This window comes from Mesoplodon mirus (genome assembly GCF_964341445.2).
Source record: "Mesoplodon mirus genome assembly, chromosome: 9".
Classification (NCBI taxonomy): Eukaryota; Metazoa; Chordata; class Mammalia; order Artiodactyla; family Ziphiidae; genus Mesoplodon; species Mesoplodon mirus.
In genome coordinates this window covers 14944346-14959587 of record NC_138985.1, presented here as the reverse complement: position 1 = coordinate 14959587, position 15242 = coordinate 14944346, and the positions used below count along the sequence as shown (strand labels likewise).

General features: G+C 35.2%; 1 protein-coding gene across 1 annotated transcript in view; it reads left to right on the top strand.

The window, feature by feature from the left end:
- Nucleotides 1-15242, top strand: part of LOC309809996 (platelet glycoprotein 4) — a 48579-nt gene that overhangs the window by 20063 nt on the left and 13274 nt on the right. The window contains exons 6-9 of the mRNA XM_082631638.1: nucleotides 8024-8184; nucleotides 12329-12476; nucleotides 13464-13643; nucleotides 14884-14975. Of these exons, the coding sequence (XP_082487764.1) occupies nucleotides 8024-8184; nucleotides 12329-12476; nucleotides 13464-13643; nucleotides 14884-14975 (581 nt within the window). The remainder of the gene's footprint in view (nucleotides 1-8023; nucleotides 8185-12328; nucleotides 12477-13463; nucleotides 13644-14883; nucleotides 14976-15242) is intronic.

Below are 15242 nucleotides of genomic sequence, written 5' to 3'. Positions count from 1 at the left end.
GAGGAGCATGGGCTCTAGGCACGTGGGCTTCAGTAGTTGTGGCTTGCGGGCTCTAGAGCACAGGCTCAGTAGTTGTGGCGCATGGGTTTAGTTGCTTTGTGGCACGTGGGATCTTCCTGGACCGGGGCTCAAAACCGTGTCCCCTACATTGGCAGGTGGATTCTTAACCACTGTGCCACCAGGGAAGCCCTATTTTTAATACAGTTCAATAGAGACAGACAGGTGATGGTGAGGTGGGGAGTATCTAATAGTGCAGGAGGGAATTGCCATTGTTCAACACCCTTTCTGCTCTATAAACTTGCTTCTCTTCTGTATATTCTGTGATGAGAGAACAGGATCAGTTCTAACACAGAGACTATAACTTATTTTTTGGAAAAATCTTCAGAATAGAAAAGTGACAATAATCTTCCAGTGCACAGCATTTTAGACTAAGACTATTTTTTGATACATAATTGATCATCTGTAGCTGAATAGTGATCATCTATTCTTTCTTATTATTCAACAATATTATTCATTTAGGCCCTGTTAGATGGCATGAGAGGTGCCAGACTCTATTTTAATTGTTTAATATTTATCTCTAAGTTCATAATGGCTAATCCTGAGGAAATAAGTGTTTTGAGTCATCAAAAATTGGCTTTTATATAGAGGCTAAGAGAGAATAAAATAAATATTTATCTCAAGAACTATAAGTTTTAACTGGGGAAAGCATATTGTAAAAAACTACAGAGACCTGTGAAACTCTATAATTGAATTCTCAAGCATATACTATAGAAAATAAATATTATTTAGAAAGAGAACTTTCTCAGAGAATTCAATAACTTCAGGAAGAAGGTGAGACTTGAATTGGATTTTGAAGTATGAAATTTTGAAAGTCCAAAGAAGGCTCCAATAAAAGTGTCAAAGGACTGTTTAATACTATGGGAAAAGTTGTGGAAATGCAACTAAATGTTGTGACGAGGGAAGGAAGAATATTAAAAAATGTGCCCAAAATATAGGATTAACAGGAGAGACAATTAGAAAATAATAACATGGGGTAAGATTTAGGAAGCTTTGAACGTCAGTCAGAAGACTAATTAATGAAATGATAGGCAATAATAGATGGTGTATGTTTTCTGGTAGGTGTTAGATATAACAAATTCTGCATTCAGAGATTGATATCAAATATACTATATACTAATATACTAATATACTATATACTATACATACTAATATACCATACTATATACTAATATACTAATAAAGCATTTATTTAGTCCTACTAAGAGTTGCATATATACTAATTCATTTAATCTTCAGAAATATCTATGAGAAGGTACTATTATTTTACCCATTTTTCAGTCACAAGACCCTAAATCAACTTGCCAACTCACCTAGCCAAAAGAAGGACGAGTTAGTTTCCAAACCTAGGGAACCTGAAGGGAGAGACTAGATGATTTACACAGTTTGGGAGTCTACAATTCTGTAATAGAATGTACTGGAAAGTGAGGAAACCAAAAACAGGAAGCGCTATGTAGGACATGACCACTTTCAAAGAGAATTTAAGACTCCCTTTCGAAAGATCTTTGCACAGTCTGCACATAACAAAAGGCACTCTGGTCTAGTGTGGTGGAGTACATAGAACTGATGGGTGATGGGATGCAATGGGATAGAGTACTAAACAGGGAGAGAGAGGAGTAAAAAGAACAAACTGCAAGACGTCCAGTTGTTATTGATAGAAATGTATACCTTAGAAGAATAAAAAGACAGCCATTTGATATCAAATGTCAAATGATATGATATCATATCAAAGCGATTTGATATGAACATCGGTGTATATTTCAGAGGTCAGAGCTCAAGAGATTTGATCATTATTATAGAGAATACAGATAAAACTAAACAGTAGATTTGCTTAAGGAGAATTTGAATATAGAGACAAAAGGGCAGAGAAATTACTATAGGATTTGTGCATTCAGAGGTAGGTAGGAAGACAAAAACAAAAGGGTAAAATTATTTTATATGAAGCAATGAAAACAATAGAGTGCATTTTTTTGGAAGTTAATAGGAAGCCAATTTTCAGGGAAAGAGAATAAAATGATCTCAGGCGGATGAAAATTAAGGAAATAATGGTTAGAACATGGTCAGTAATGACTTTTTTTTTTTGCGGTACGCGGGCCTCTCACTGTTGTGGCCTCTCCCGTTGCGGAGCACAGGCTCCGGACGCGCAGACTCAGCAGCCATGGCTCACGGGCCCAGCCGCTCCGCGGCATGTGGGATCTTCCCGGACCGGGGCACGAACCTCTGTCCCCTGCATCGGCAGGCAGACTCTCAACCACTGCGCCACCAGGGAAGCCCAGTAATGACTTTGAAAGTATAATTTCAGTAGGGTAGGGTAACAAAGCAGGGATAAAATAAAGAAATAGAGTGCTTTCCCTTCTTGTTTTTGAAATGAGGGTTATCTGCAATCTTCGGTTTACATTGTAACCCAGCTCAATATCCACAGACTAAGACATCGTCAGAATCCCTTCAATGGTCAGGGGCTGTGTGGTACATTTAAGACTAAGCCTGAGTTTGCTCTCAGATATTCATATATCCATGATGATCTTGCCCATTTGAATCATGTAAAGATGCTGGGACTTCTTTATTTAAATAAAACTGTTTCTTTTTTATTTAGTTTAAAAAATTATTTTTTAAATGAGATTGGCATATGTATCTGTTCGGCATGCAGTATAAGTCAAATCTTTGAATTATGCGTAATCCCAGAGAGCCAAGTATCTTACCACTGACTCAGAGCACTTAGGTTAATTCTGTTATTTTACAAATATATACAAGTTTTACTACTGGTCAGTTTTGTCTACAATTGAAACTCATTGCAGATTACTTGCTTTATTTAACGGACTAGTAGCAAATTGGCAAAGTTATTACCTGTATACAAGCACCATAAAAAAAAAGAAGTGCTTAATTTAAAAAGATCAGAAAATCATATCATGTTGTTATCTAATTCTTAAATATAGAATTGGGACTCTATGATACCTTCCAGTTCTAAAAGATGGCACCCTACACCAGCCTTTGAAATGGCCTAAACTAGTCCATACACTTTACTTCATGTGTATATGTGTGTGTGTGTGTGTATGTATATATATGTATTTCTTTACTCGTTATTTCCAAGGGATATTTTCTAGGGACTTCGTGCTTTTTATGCATTATAACTGGAAACTTTTCTACCAGTATTTTAGACTTTGATTCCTAGTAGATTTGTGTGGGCCCAGCAGGTTTATGCACTCTTGCTAGACACACTAAAAGTCAATGGCATGAGCTGCCACGAATATGGAAAGTAGAAATTATCAAAGGACTTCAGAAAAAGGTCAAAGTTCTGCCACCATTTACAAAGGTTAATTTATCACTTGACACTGTTAATGTCACTTGATATATGTTTGGTGAATATTATATAACATAGGCAATTTCAAATCATTTTAATTTAATTTCCCTGTGATATTAACTGTAGAACACCAAGAAGGGAATTAAAGATACCTTTTTTCCAATTAAAAACTAATGTTCAATTATACAATCATTCAATTATACCATCATTTCCTTCCCCCATTCTTGAAAAGAATGATCCTTCAGTAGCCAAAAAAATGCTTCCAGATAAAATAAATTGAAATAACAATTATTTATGTTCATTAAAACGACTAGAATTTCAAATCAACAGTACATATTTAATAGTAAAACTAATTTATATTTATATTAATTTCATAATATATGCTTACAGCATTTCCAGATATGGTAAAATAGTTTTTACATTATTATAGTATCTAAAAAGCTCAAAAAAAGTGCCAGAAGTATAGGTTTGTTAAAGATGGTAGCATTTGTTTTAAATTTAATGATAATATATAAGAACATGAAATAATCTAAAACAAATTATAAATTTAAATAGCAGAATAACATGGTTTAAACACATATATTTGCATATTAGCTCCAATAATAAAATCACTTTAAAATGTTTTAAGATAAAGCAGATCAGCACGTGTAATTTTCTTCCTCCAGCCCAATTTAATATCAACATAGTTTACTTTTCATGCCAAATACAAAATCTCCCATTTTAGGTTCTTACATAAACTCCTGACGGCTGATTTCTGAGTTTCAGAAACACATTAAATCTGATCCATTTCACCAAATATTATTCTGTGGTTTAATTGTTGACTTGACAACCTGAGACTAAAACCACTTTTTGACTCTCAACACAACTGGTACTAATATTCTAACTCATTCTCTCTCTCAGCATGCACACACACACACACACACATATGCATCATGTACACACATGGGAGAATATTTTTTGAACATGGGAAGACTGCTTGTAACTGGTCCTAAACAGAACAAATTGTAATAGTGAGTAGAAAGGATAAAGACTCCTTTCAATATGTTGAAAGGGAAGTTTTGATTTCACTGGATGGAGAACAAATAGAAAAGTGATTAAACAGAAGAAGTAGTGTCACAGGATTTTACATGAGTTATTGCCACATGACTGGTTTAGACAGGACTCCTATGAACGAAGTAGTTAAAGCAATCTGGAAAGTAAGTGAGATGAGAGTTCTCCCTCTAAGGGGTGGAGAATATTTGTATAATAATAATAGTCAATGTTTACTGAATGTGCTAACACTGTTCTGAGTGCTCACATTTATTCATTCTTACAATAACTTCTGAGGATAAATATTTAATTACAATATATTCCACTTATTTTGACTTTCAAAAATACTACTTTCATATAGTTCAATCTAATGTTATTATTAGTATCCTTATTTTACAGATAAGGAAACTGAGGTACAAAGAAATTAAATAACCTGCCCAGGCTTAGCTGGTTAGCATGTGACCAAACTGGGAATCAAACTCATAGTATCTAGTTCATTGTTAACGACTTCACTCTAGGCTTTGAGTGAAGAAGCCAATATACTTGGTCAGTCTGGGAGTAGGCTAAGGAAATCTACTCATAGATTAAAATCTCTTGGACTTCCCCAGTGGTCCAGTGGTTAAGACTCTGCGTGCTTCCACTGCAGGGGGCGCAGGTTTGATTCCTGGTCAGGGAACTGGGATCTGCATGCCACATGACGTGGCCAAAAAAAAAAAAAAAAGATCTGCTATATACGATTCCGTCTCTGGGTACTCTGTAAGAGCTCTGAGAAATGGGACGATATATTTTCTACATATGTATTCTATATACTTCCGCATAGGAAGATATCAAGGACATTTTAATAGTTACACTAAAGTTGATGAGTACTGTTTTCCCATAACAGCAATAATCAAGTGACCAGGTGACTAGATAGAGGGCATTACAGTCCCATATATCTACTTTTAAATTAATGTAGCAAAATAGAAGTTTCAAGGTAAGTGGCTTTAAACCCAGCTGGAGACCCTGTCATGTGGCAATCATCAGGCTGGCATCTACTCATTACTAGGGCTGGATAGTCTGAACACTTAAAGTCAGGGACAGATACTGATGTACATATTAGCCAAGTGAGAGGATGTTAAATTATATTACTTGTTCTGTACACATAATTATCACCTTTGTACTTCAAATTTAGTAAAAGATCTGCAAGGTGGGGTAGAGAGTCCAAAGTCAACTTAAAATCAAGGCCTCCTAAATTCACAAAGAACATAAAAACTTTTGCTCCTTTTAGAGGAACTTATGATATATTTAGCCTTGGTAGTCAAAGAGGCCTATACAATTTTTTAGTACATTTGATAATGTTAGGATCAGAAGAAATTCATTCCTATTGTGACTGCTTCAATATTTTTCTCTGTGTCTCTGAACAAACCATGGTGTTATGGAAACCACACAAGATTGGAGTGAAAGCCAGATTCTCCATTATCTACTACTAAATTGTCATACAACATTGAATCAGACATCTGCTTCTCTAGGACCCACTTCTACTTCTAAAAACTGGATGGGGTTAGATGACCCTAATTCTAAAGCTAGTAATTCAATACATTCATTTCAACTCTTTGTGTTTCAATTTCCCCATTAAAAAAAATCTCTAGGTCAACAAATAAGACAAAGTAATTCATGGCGTTAGAAGAAAGGCATGATACAGTTACAATGTCTTGTGATATGAAATGCACAAGCATCAGAGTTAGGGAGTTTTCTGTCCTGCCAAGTACATTACTGAGCTCCTTTCATTAAGAACTGAAATAAAATATGTGCCTTGATAGGTACATGATAAACAATTGATACTATATATATTAGTCCTTAACATTCTACAGTGTGAGAGTAATAATGTGTATGTGTCTATGTTCGTGTGTGTTTTCCCCTCATAAAGTCTCTTGAAATGGGTAAATTAACATAGCTTTCAGCTTCCATATAGATTTCAGCTTCAAAAGCCCCATCATTTAGGGTAAACACCTTTACATTTAAAAGAATAGCATTAATACTTTATCTGTGCACAATTTTGTCTTAATTTTGAGCTTGCTATGGAAATAGACTTTTAAGGAGCAAATAAAAAGATTTTCAAGGACAATTGCTTGTAAGACGTAAGAAGATCTAACATTGCTTTAGCAGCTCCAATTGCATCGCAACAGCACAGGATTTTGTAAAGGCATTTTAGCTGATGCCCTGTTCTTCTCTAAGGAATTCCCTTATTCTCTCCACTAAGTAATAAGTAAAGTTTCCTGAAGATATGAAACTTAACTTGACTTCTACCAACTAAGTGCAGAGGTGACAGGAACAAAAAAATAGTAAAAATGCGGTGTAAAAGAGGACCAGCCTAAGGGTCAGAGATTAGGATCCTCGTCATGATTCTACTTCTAGGTATTTGCCTCAGTTACCCGTGGGCCAGACACCTGGTTTCTCAGAGCCTCAGCATGCTCTCCTAGAAAATGTGCTAATGTTCACTGTCCTTTCCTGATCCATCATTCTATGAATTGATGCTTCCAGGTGACAGAAACAAAGAAGTCAGACTGTCCCTGTATTCATAGGTCTTATTAGGCTCATTTTGTGTGAAATATTTTCCTTCCTCTTCCTCTGGCAGCTAGGTAAGTTGGAACTTTACACCTGGGCATTCCTCCCAAGGTGCTTACTTAGAAACACTGCCTGCTACAAAGTCACCTTTGTCTGCGTTAGCTACTAGAGCTTCATAGGCTTCCTGCCCAGAGAGTGAAAGCCTTGGAAGGAATCCAGGAGAGCATCTATGATAATTCCCTCGTTTTACAGATACTGAAATTGACCCAAGGGGTTTGGTGACTTTCTACTCAGTCCCAACTCCTGAAGCACAAGAGAGATTTCAAATGTAGGGTTTTCTGATTCTGTCATTCGTATGTTTCCTATTTGTCTATCTTTATGACAAGGAGCATCAAAGATTTTTAATGGATTTCACAAAAGGTTAACATGAAAACTTCCTTATTTCATCCTTTTTTAAAAAAAGTATTAACCTAATAATAATGAATTAAACTTGTAATTTTTGGAAACACGTACTAATAGATTTCTGCAAATGTATTGAGAGTTGGGAAAGCCTCATTGAGCAGGATTTTGAAGGGGAGAAGTCAAATTTATGTTTTTCTTAATTTAACAGATATTAAGTGATTTTCCCCTGAAGTATCCAACTTTTGAAGAAAATGAAAAAGCTTCCAATACCACTAGAATTTTCTCTCCGTTTTTCTGTTTTGCCTCTTCAATCCATCTCACTGAGGGCAGAAGAGAAGTTAATATTCAACCTGATAAGAAATTTTTGGAAAAGCTTCAGATTAGCTTAATAACTTGTGTTATAAACTGTTGCAATGTTGCCATAAGGTCACTGTAAAGCTTGCTAATGGTTGGCCTCACAATCGACAGACATATCTGCATTATTAGACACTGATTCTCTTTGTAAAAGGTTGACGAGATTGCTATCAAATGTGTTGAAAACATTTCTGTCGCAACCTGTGGCAGGTTGCAGAGGTTCTCACAAACAAGATACTTGAGCTTGGTTCTTTCACTAACTCATTAATGGTTTTAAACTCCCACAATTGCCCATATTGACTACAAAGAAATAACCCAAACTTGTTTTCTTTGTCTTAGGAAACTGTCCTTGAAGAAGGTACAATTGCTTTTAAAAATTGGGTTAAAACAGGCACAACAGTTTACAGACAGTTTTGGATCTTTGATGTGCAGAATCCAGAGGAGGTGGCAGTTAACAGCAGCAAAATTAAAGTTAAGCAAAGAGGTCCTTACACGTACAGGTGAGCGAGTCCCCGCAATAAGTGGCATTCTTTCCTTGACCATATGTGTTTCTGGAAAAGCTTCCACTTGACAAATGTCATTGTATTGAAATGTACTTATTATTTTCTTACCATTAATATACACTGAAATTTTTGTTTCTGCCTATATAAAAGCCTAATCTAAGGATTTAATGATGATAAGAAATATATATTTTATTATGAATTTACCAGCACCAATTAACTGCCCTACATTTAGGAAGTTACGGGAGTTTTACACTTGTGGCATGTATTTTCAACAAGTCTAAAATATGCATGCTAAATAAAAAACCATCTATCACAATTTTAAAACCAGAGCACTTTGAAATCCTAAAATTGAAAGTGTAGGTTATGTGAGTGGTTCTCCAAGGGTGGCTCCTCAACCAGCCACATCAGCATCTCCTGGGAACTAAGTAGAAATGCAAATTCTCAGGCCCCACCTTAGACCAAATGAATCAGAGACTCTTGGTTTAGACCCCAGTAATGAGTTTTACAAGTACTCTGGGGGATTGCAATACACACTCAATTCTGAGAACCGCAGCATTAAACTGATTCTACCTAACTACAATATCTGCTAAGGACTTCTATTCAAACTAATTTCTAGGTCATGTGGGTGTTTGTATTTATTCAGTAGTTTCATTCTTATGTTTTCTTCAGTACTGAGACTGAATAAGCTATACCTTTATCTACATGCCTTAACATACTTTTGAATAGAATCGTAGCCTATTGGAAGTAGGGAGAAATAATTAGCCAGAACTTTTCATTTTGTAAATTTAAAAACAAACTGATACCAGGGTAAGTGAAATGATTTGTCCATGTTCTCACAAACCTAGGAACAGGTAACTCTTAGATATTTGTGTACATTTTCTCCTATGTAAATGATAGACTATGTGTATTTTCTAACTATCAAAGTAGGAAAAGGGGAGATTGAGGTGCTAAAAACACTAACCTTATCCAGGTATTAGGAATATATTTATGGTGCCCATATGTGAACACAGCTAATCCTGCTGTATCATTTGTTACACACGAGTGGTTTTTCCTCAAGAATAATACAACTACTCATATGCCATGATCAAGTATTATTACAAAATTTCATATTTGTAATGATTTCTTCTAATTCATAGTTTTACTTTCTTATCTGTTTCAGGTAGTCTATGATTATATAATTTCTTTCCTTTCCATGCATTAATATATTTCTACATTGACAACTCACACGCAAATATAATGAAATAACAGTAGTTGGGAGGGTGATGCCTGCTGCCATAGCACATGATATGTAAGCTGCCAAGAGCCTTGGTGCCTATTCTGTCCTAATAATTATCCCCACGTCTCCTGTCTCCAGACACAGGTCTGCGACTATTCCCAGCTCTGTCAAAGAAGACATGGTTTTCATTGTTACAAAAAAAAAAAAAACCCAGAAAACAAAACAAAACAACACCTCACCTTGGAAAATATTTTTATTTTTTCATGATCTTATAGTTCTTATGTTGTTATGAAAAGCCTGTATGAATACCTTCATCCAAAAAATGTTGTAGCTGTGATGTGTACCTATGAAAATGTAGAATTCACATATGACCTAGTTAGAATCTAAGCATAACTGATTTAAAATCATACCCTGAGAGAACCGAATACATGTGATAAAAGAGAATACTTAGAATTTGGGAACTCATCACAGTTTTTAATTTTTTGGTTGTTTGGAGAGGTTATGTTTTTACTTTTAAAGATATTAATTGGGGTATGGAAAAACATAAACATAATATTGAATCTAGTCCTAGTCCTGCTCTGATAGTTGACAGTTAATACATATTCTATTCTTGGAGGCTTAAACCTTGCTCTTGAAGGGATGAAAGGGGGTGGGTTAGATATAACTGATTTACTTGGAGAAGCAGTGAGAGGAGGATTGGAGAAGAGAAGTTGGATTTGCAGCTAAAGTATGTAAACAATAAACTCCTATTTATATAACAATGTTAAAGGAATTTATGATTAACTACAAATTATCTTGTCCCGTGATGTCAACAAAACAGTCCTTAGTGTCTGCTTGGATGCCTTAAATGATGGGAAAATGACGTTTACCTCTCCGAAAAAGTTAATAGTTTGAGAGTCTTCCACGTGTTGAGGTGATCCTGCCTCTCCATCAGTTACACCCTGAACTCAGTTGAAATTCTAAGTGGAGGAGGATGTCTCTCCTCAAAGAGAACCACAGGCTTATTTGGCTTTTGGTTGCTAAAGTGAGCTTGATGAAACTTTGATTGACAAGATGTGACATGGGTCAAAGCATAAGATTGCCTGGATAGAGATCTGAATTATATATGTTCCAACCCACACCATCTCTATGAAGACCTGGTAACTCTTTCAGAATATTCTCAGATCCAATCTTTTTTTTTTTTTTTAATTACTTTGTTTTGGCAGGAGTACATAGCAAAATCTGAGGCACATTCCTCCCTTTGGCCTTATTAACCAACACTTTCTAAAACCTGTATACATTCTAATTTTTAAACAAAAACTTTAGTGATTTATGTTCTCTTTTTAAAAGTACATTCTAAACACAGGCCTCAGTTTAAAGGATTTTTCTGTTAGTCAGTGCCATCTACTGGTACAATATAAGTACAACTAAGTAAACTAGAATTTGGGTCACAATTATTTTGCTATTTCAATTATTTTATATATATATATATATACATATATATATATATATATAATCCTGAAAATTAAAGTATTTTAATTTTAAATGTTAATATGTAATCTAATTTTAATATACAGTTAGCTAATAGAAAAGAGTAATTGACTAGTAATAGACTCTCCAGGAAGATGTTCCAGATTTTTATATTCTTTACATGTCTACAGTACTCCAAGAAGAATAAATAATAAAGCTTGATGAAATTCCATTAGAAATAAAATCTATTTAAATTTTTTGTGAATTCTCTTTTTAAAGAACGTGAACAATAAATTTATTCATTCAAAAATATTTACGAAGAACTTACCATGTACCAGACACTGCTTGGTGATACAAAACATACATAATACCTATCTTATGGAAATTTACATTTTTATTACACCTGATTGAAATCAGGTCAGGTGTTTTTGGTTTTATTTTTTCCATTTCAGTCCCATGCTTTTTCAGTCTTTACCTTAGTTAGATAACAACAGATAACTATTAGAACCTCACATAATAGACATTCAGATATATGATATAGCAATGAATAATGTATACCTTATTTCATCTCAGTAAATATCTTATACTTGCAGAAGATTTTTTTCCATATATAACCCTTCACCACATTCCTAAAAAGTAGTTGGTACTTTGCCTAGAGATTTTAGAGCCAGGAGCTTAGAACTAATAAGTATACAATATATGGGACAGAGATGGAGGGGAATGATCTCTAAAGTGGAAATTATATTCCATTAGCTATCTTTAATTCTCATTAAAATACCACAAATTATGAAAAAGCCAGTACTGGAAAGGCTGTTTACTTTGAACAGTCTTTCTAATATACGAAAACGTGCTCTTACTGTTCCTTTCTTCAACTTCTCTGCTATCTTCCTCCCGACCCTCAGGATAAAAAGCTAAATATCTGAGTACAGGACACAACCCTTTTGTGTTTGAGATCTTGTTTATTTTAGTGGCTTTATTTCCACCACTCTCCTTACTCTAACTCTGTAAACCAACCATAGTGAAATGTTTGCGTATCTAAAATTACACCATGTTCTTACTCCTTAATCTTCTACATGCTATTTTCTACCCTATTTTATCTAACTAAACTTCTCCTTGTCATTCAGACCACTTATGAGGAATTGTTTCTTGTCCATTATCCCCCCATAACCATCCCAAGCCTGGGTTTGTACCTGTTGTGTGTTTTCCCACAGACTCTGTGTAAACTCCTATAATAACACGTACTCCTTCTCCCCTGCTCTGCACCTCTAAGACATCTCCCCACCCACCCCTCCCCGCCGTCTCTGATTTGCTAGAAACTCAGCATTTGCTTATATATCATTTTAACCTACTTGTTTAGCCTAATTTCTGACATAGTCTATGCACTCAAAAATTATTTGTTGTATGAATGAACGGCATATGAGACTTAATGTTCACTTGCAACAATTATTTTGAATTTTATTTCCTTTTTATCTTCAGAGTTCGTTATCTAGCCAAGGAAAATATAACGTGGGACTCCGAGACCCACACAGTCTCTTTTCTGCAGCCCAATGGTGCCATCTTTGAACCCTCACTATCAGTTGGAACCGAGAATGACACTTTCACTGTTCTCAATCTGGCTGTAGCAGTGAGTAGACAAACAGCGAAATCACTGGTTTTGAAATACTCTAGAATCCACTGTAATTAATCTCATGATTAGAACTACTATTAGATATCATTTATTTTGTCATTTTTATGAAAATGTGTTCTTACGGCATTATTTTGAATTACACTCAGTTGGAAAGATAACAAGATTATAGAATAATCAGCTGAATTAGAAAACTATTTAAAGTGTATTATTTAGGACTTCCCTGGTGGCGCAGTAGTTAATAATCCACCTGCTAATGCAGGGGGCACGGGTTCGAGTCCTGGTTGGAGAAGATCCCACATGCTGCGGAGCAACTAAGCCCGTGCACCACAACTACTGAGCCCATGAGCCACAACTACTGAAGCCCATGTGCCTAGAACCCGTTCTCCACAACAAGAGAAGCCACCGCAATGAGAAGACCGCGCACAGCAAAGAAGAGTAGCCCCTGCTCTCTGCAACTAGAGAAAGCCCACGTGCAGCAAAAAAGACCCAACACAGCCAAAAATAAATAAATAAATAAAAATTTATTTTTTTAAGTGTTTTTTTGCGGTACACGGGCCTCTCACTGTTGTGGTCTCTCCTGTTGCGTAACACAGGCTCCGGACGCGCAGGCTCAGTGGCCATGGCTCACGGGCCCAGCCGCTCCGCAGCATGTGGGATCCCTCCCAGACTGGGGTATGAACCCGCATCCCCTGCATCGGCAAGCGTACTCTCAACCACTGCGCCACCAGGGAAGCCCAAAGTGTATTTTTTAAAAAGTAGGATTTAACTTTGAAAGTCTTCTTCCTGTGGCTCACACTGAGGCAGAGAAATGTAATCATTCAGAGATGAAGAAAAAATACACTTTTAGTCTTGGCAAGATTTGGCAGTCATTTTAAAGATACAGTTGAAAATTGTTTTATCAAGCTTAATTCTAGTATTTTCCATTTATTTGTTTAAAATCTGATACTACAATTGATGTCTTTAACGGTGATTTTTTTTTTGCAGGCTGCACCGCACCTCTACCCAAACGTATTTATTCAAGGAGTACTCAATTCACTTATCAAAAAGTCAAAATCTTCTATGTTTCAAAATAGAACTTTGAAAGAACTATTATGGGGCTATAAGGATCCATTCTTGAGTTTGGTTCCATACCCTATTACCACTACAGTTGGTGTGTTTTATCCTGTGAGTACGAAATATGAATGTCGATACTGTTAGACTTTAATTGGATAAATATAATGGCACTGGCAATTCATAATTTTATCATTTAATGTGTTAACCCTATTTCTGATATGGGAATACATGTTCTAAGTTTTTTAAAGTCTCTACCTACATGGATTTAGTTTTCCTAGTTGGGAGAATTCACTTATCTGAATTTAGCACATTTAATCAAGTTTCCACTCTTAGATAAATATACAATTGTAAAAATAAGGTAATAACCTGGTAAGACTTTGAACACTGTTTTTGGTTTTGATTTCCTGTCTGATAAAATCAAGTTTAATACCATATTTTTATTTTTGTTAATTGTATTCATCATATCATTCTTCCTTCTCTAGACTTGTTACAAATTTATTTCAATGTAAATTTAAAAGTCACCAGAAATTGCACAGCAGATTGATAGGTCAGCAATGTCATATTTTCACAGAATTAGTTGATAAGAACTTCTAGGAATCTACAAATGTCATGAAAAGGCAGTTTGGAGATAAAGAAAAATGTGAGCTTGGTTATGTACTTAGTTATAGCATAATATTTTGAATTATAAATAGGACAAGGTGACTATTGCTTTGAAAATACGGCTGTGATTTCACTTGGCACTATATGACATATTAGTTATATTCTCCAGTTCATGGTTGTTATTTTACTTTAGATGGTTTTTAGGATTGCAAGTTCATATATCAATCAAATATGAATATAGAAAGCCTTAAGGGATAATAAATTCAGTTACTATTATTTAACGCAAATATTCTTAATCCTTTCCTGAGCTAATTCTGTTTTAAATTTTGTGACCTAATCTTTTGTAAGCACTTATTATCTTATTAAAGATCATAACATTGAGAATACTTCTAGAAATCTGTCATTGTTCTCATAGGTTTTGTTCATTATCCCCTCACCTCAATAAAATAGGAGTAGTGATTAAGATGGCCTTTCTGGCTTAATTATGAAAAGTGTGCTAGAGTTGGATGTCAGCTTTGCTATTTGTTTCCTTCTGTCTCAGGATCTAGCACTTATTTCTAGGCACCTTTTCTATTACATCTTTTTAAAATGTTAAAGACCAAAAATTTTAAAACTTTATTGCATATATATATTTCAAATCATATAAAATAATTATGAACAACCACTGAGAAATGTGTAAGTTAATTACATATTTTATAACTTGGACAATGTGGCTTGTAGAAGTAATTTTTTCTTGTACATATCTTTTCAGTACAACAATACTGCAGATGGAGTTTATAAAGTTTTCAGCGGAAAGGACGACATAAGCAAAGTTGCTGTAATCGACACATATAAAGGCAAAAAGTAAGTATTCACACAAAGTGTGTGTGTGTGTCACTAGGATACTCTAAGGCAGGCAAGAAACTTATTTAACAACTGGTAATGCACAGGCACCAACCTATGGAACAGACCTTCCTGTATCTCAGCCCTAGAAACTCCTGTTCTGCCAGGTGTTTACCCTTTAGTTGTGACGACTGGTCACACTAGTGCATAGGTGCTGAGTGTCAGCCCCACTTGAGGGTTGACCTTTATGCACAGGGTCTCTTACATAAAGAAATCTAAAGAAACTAC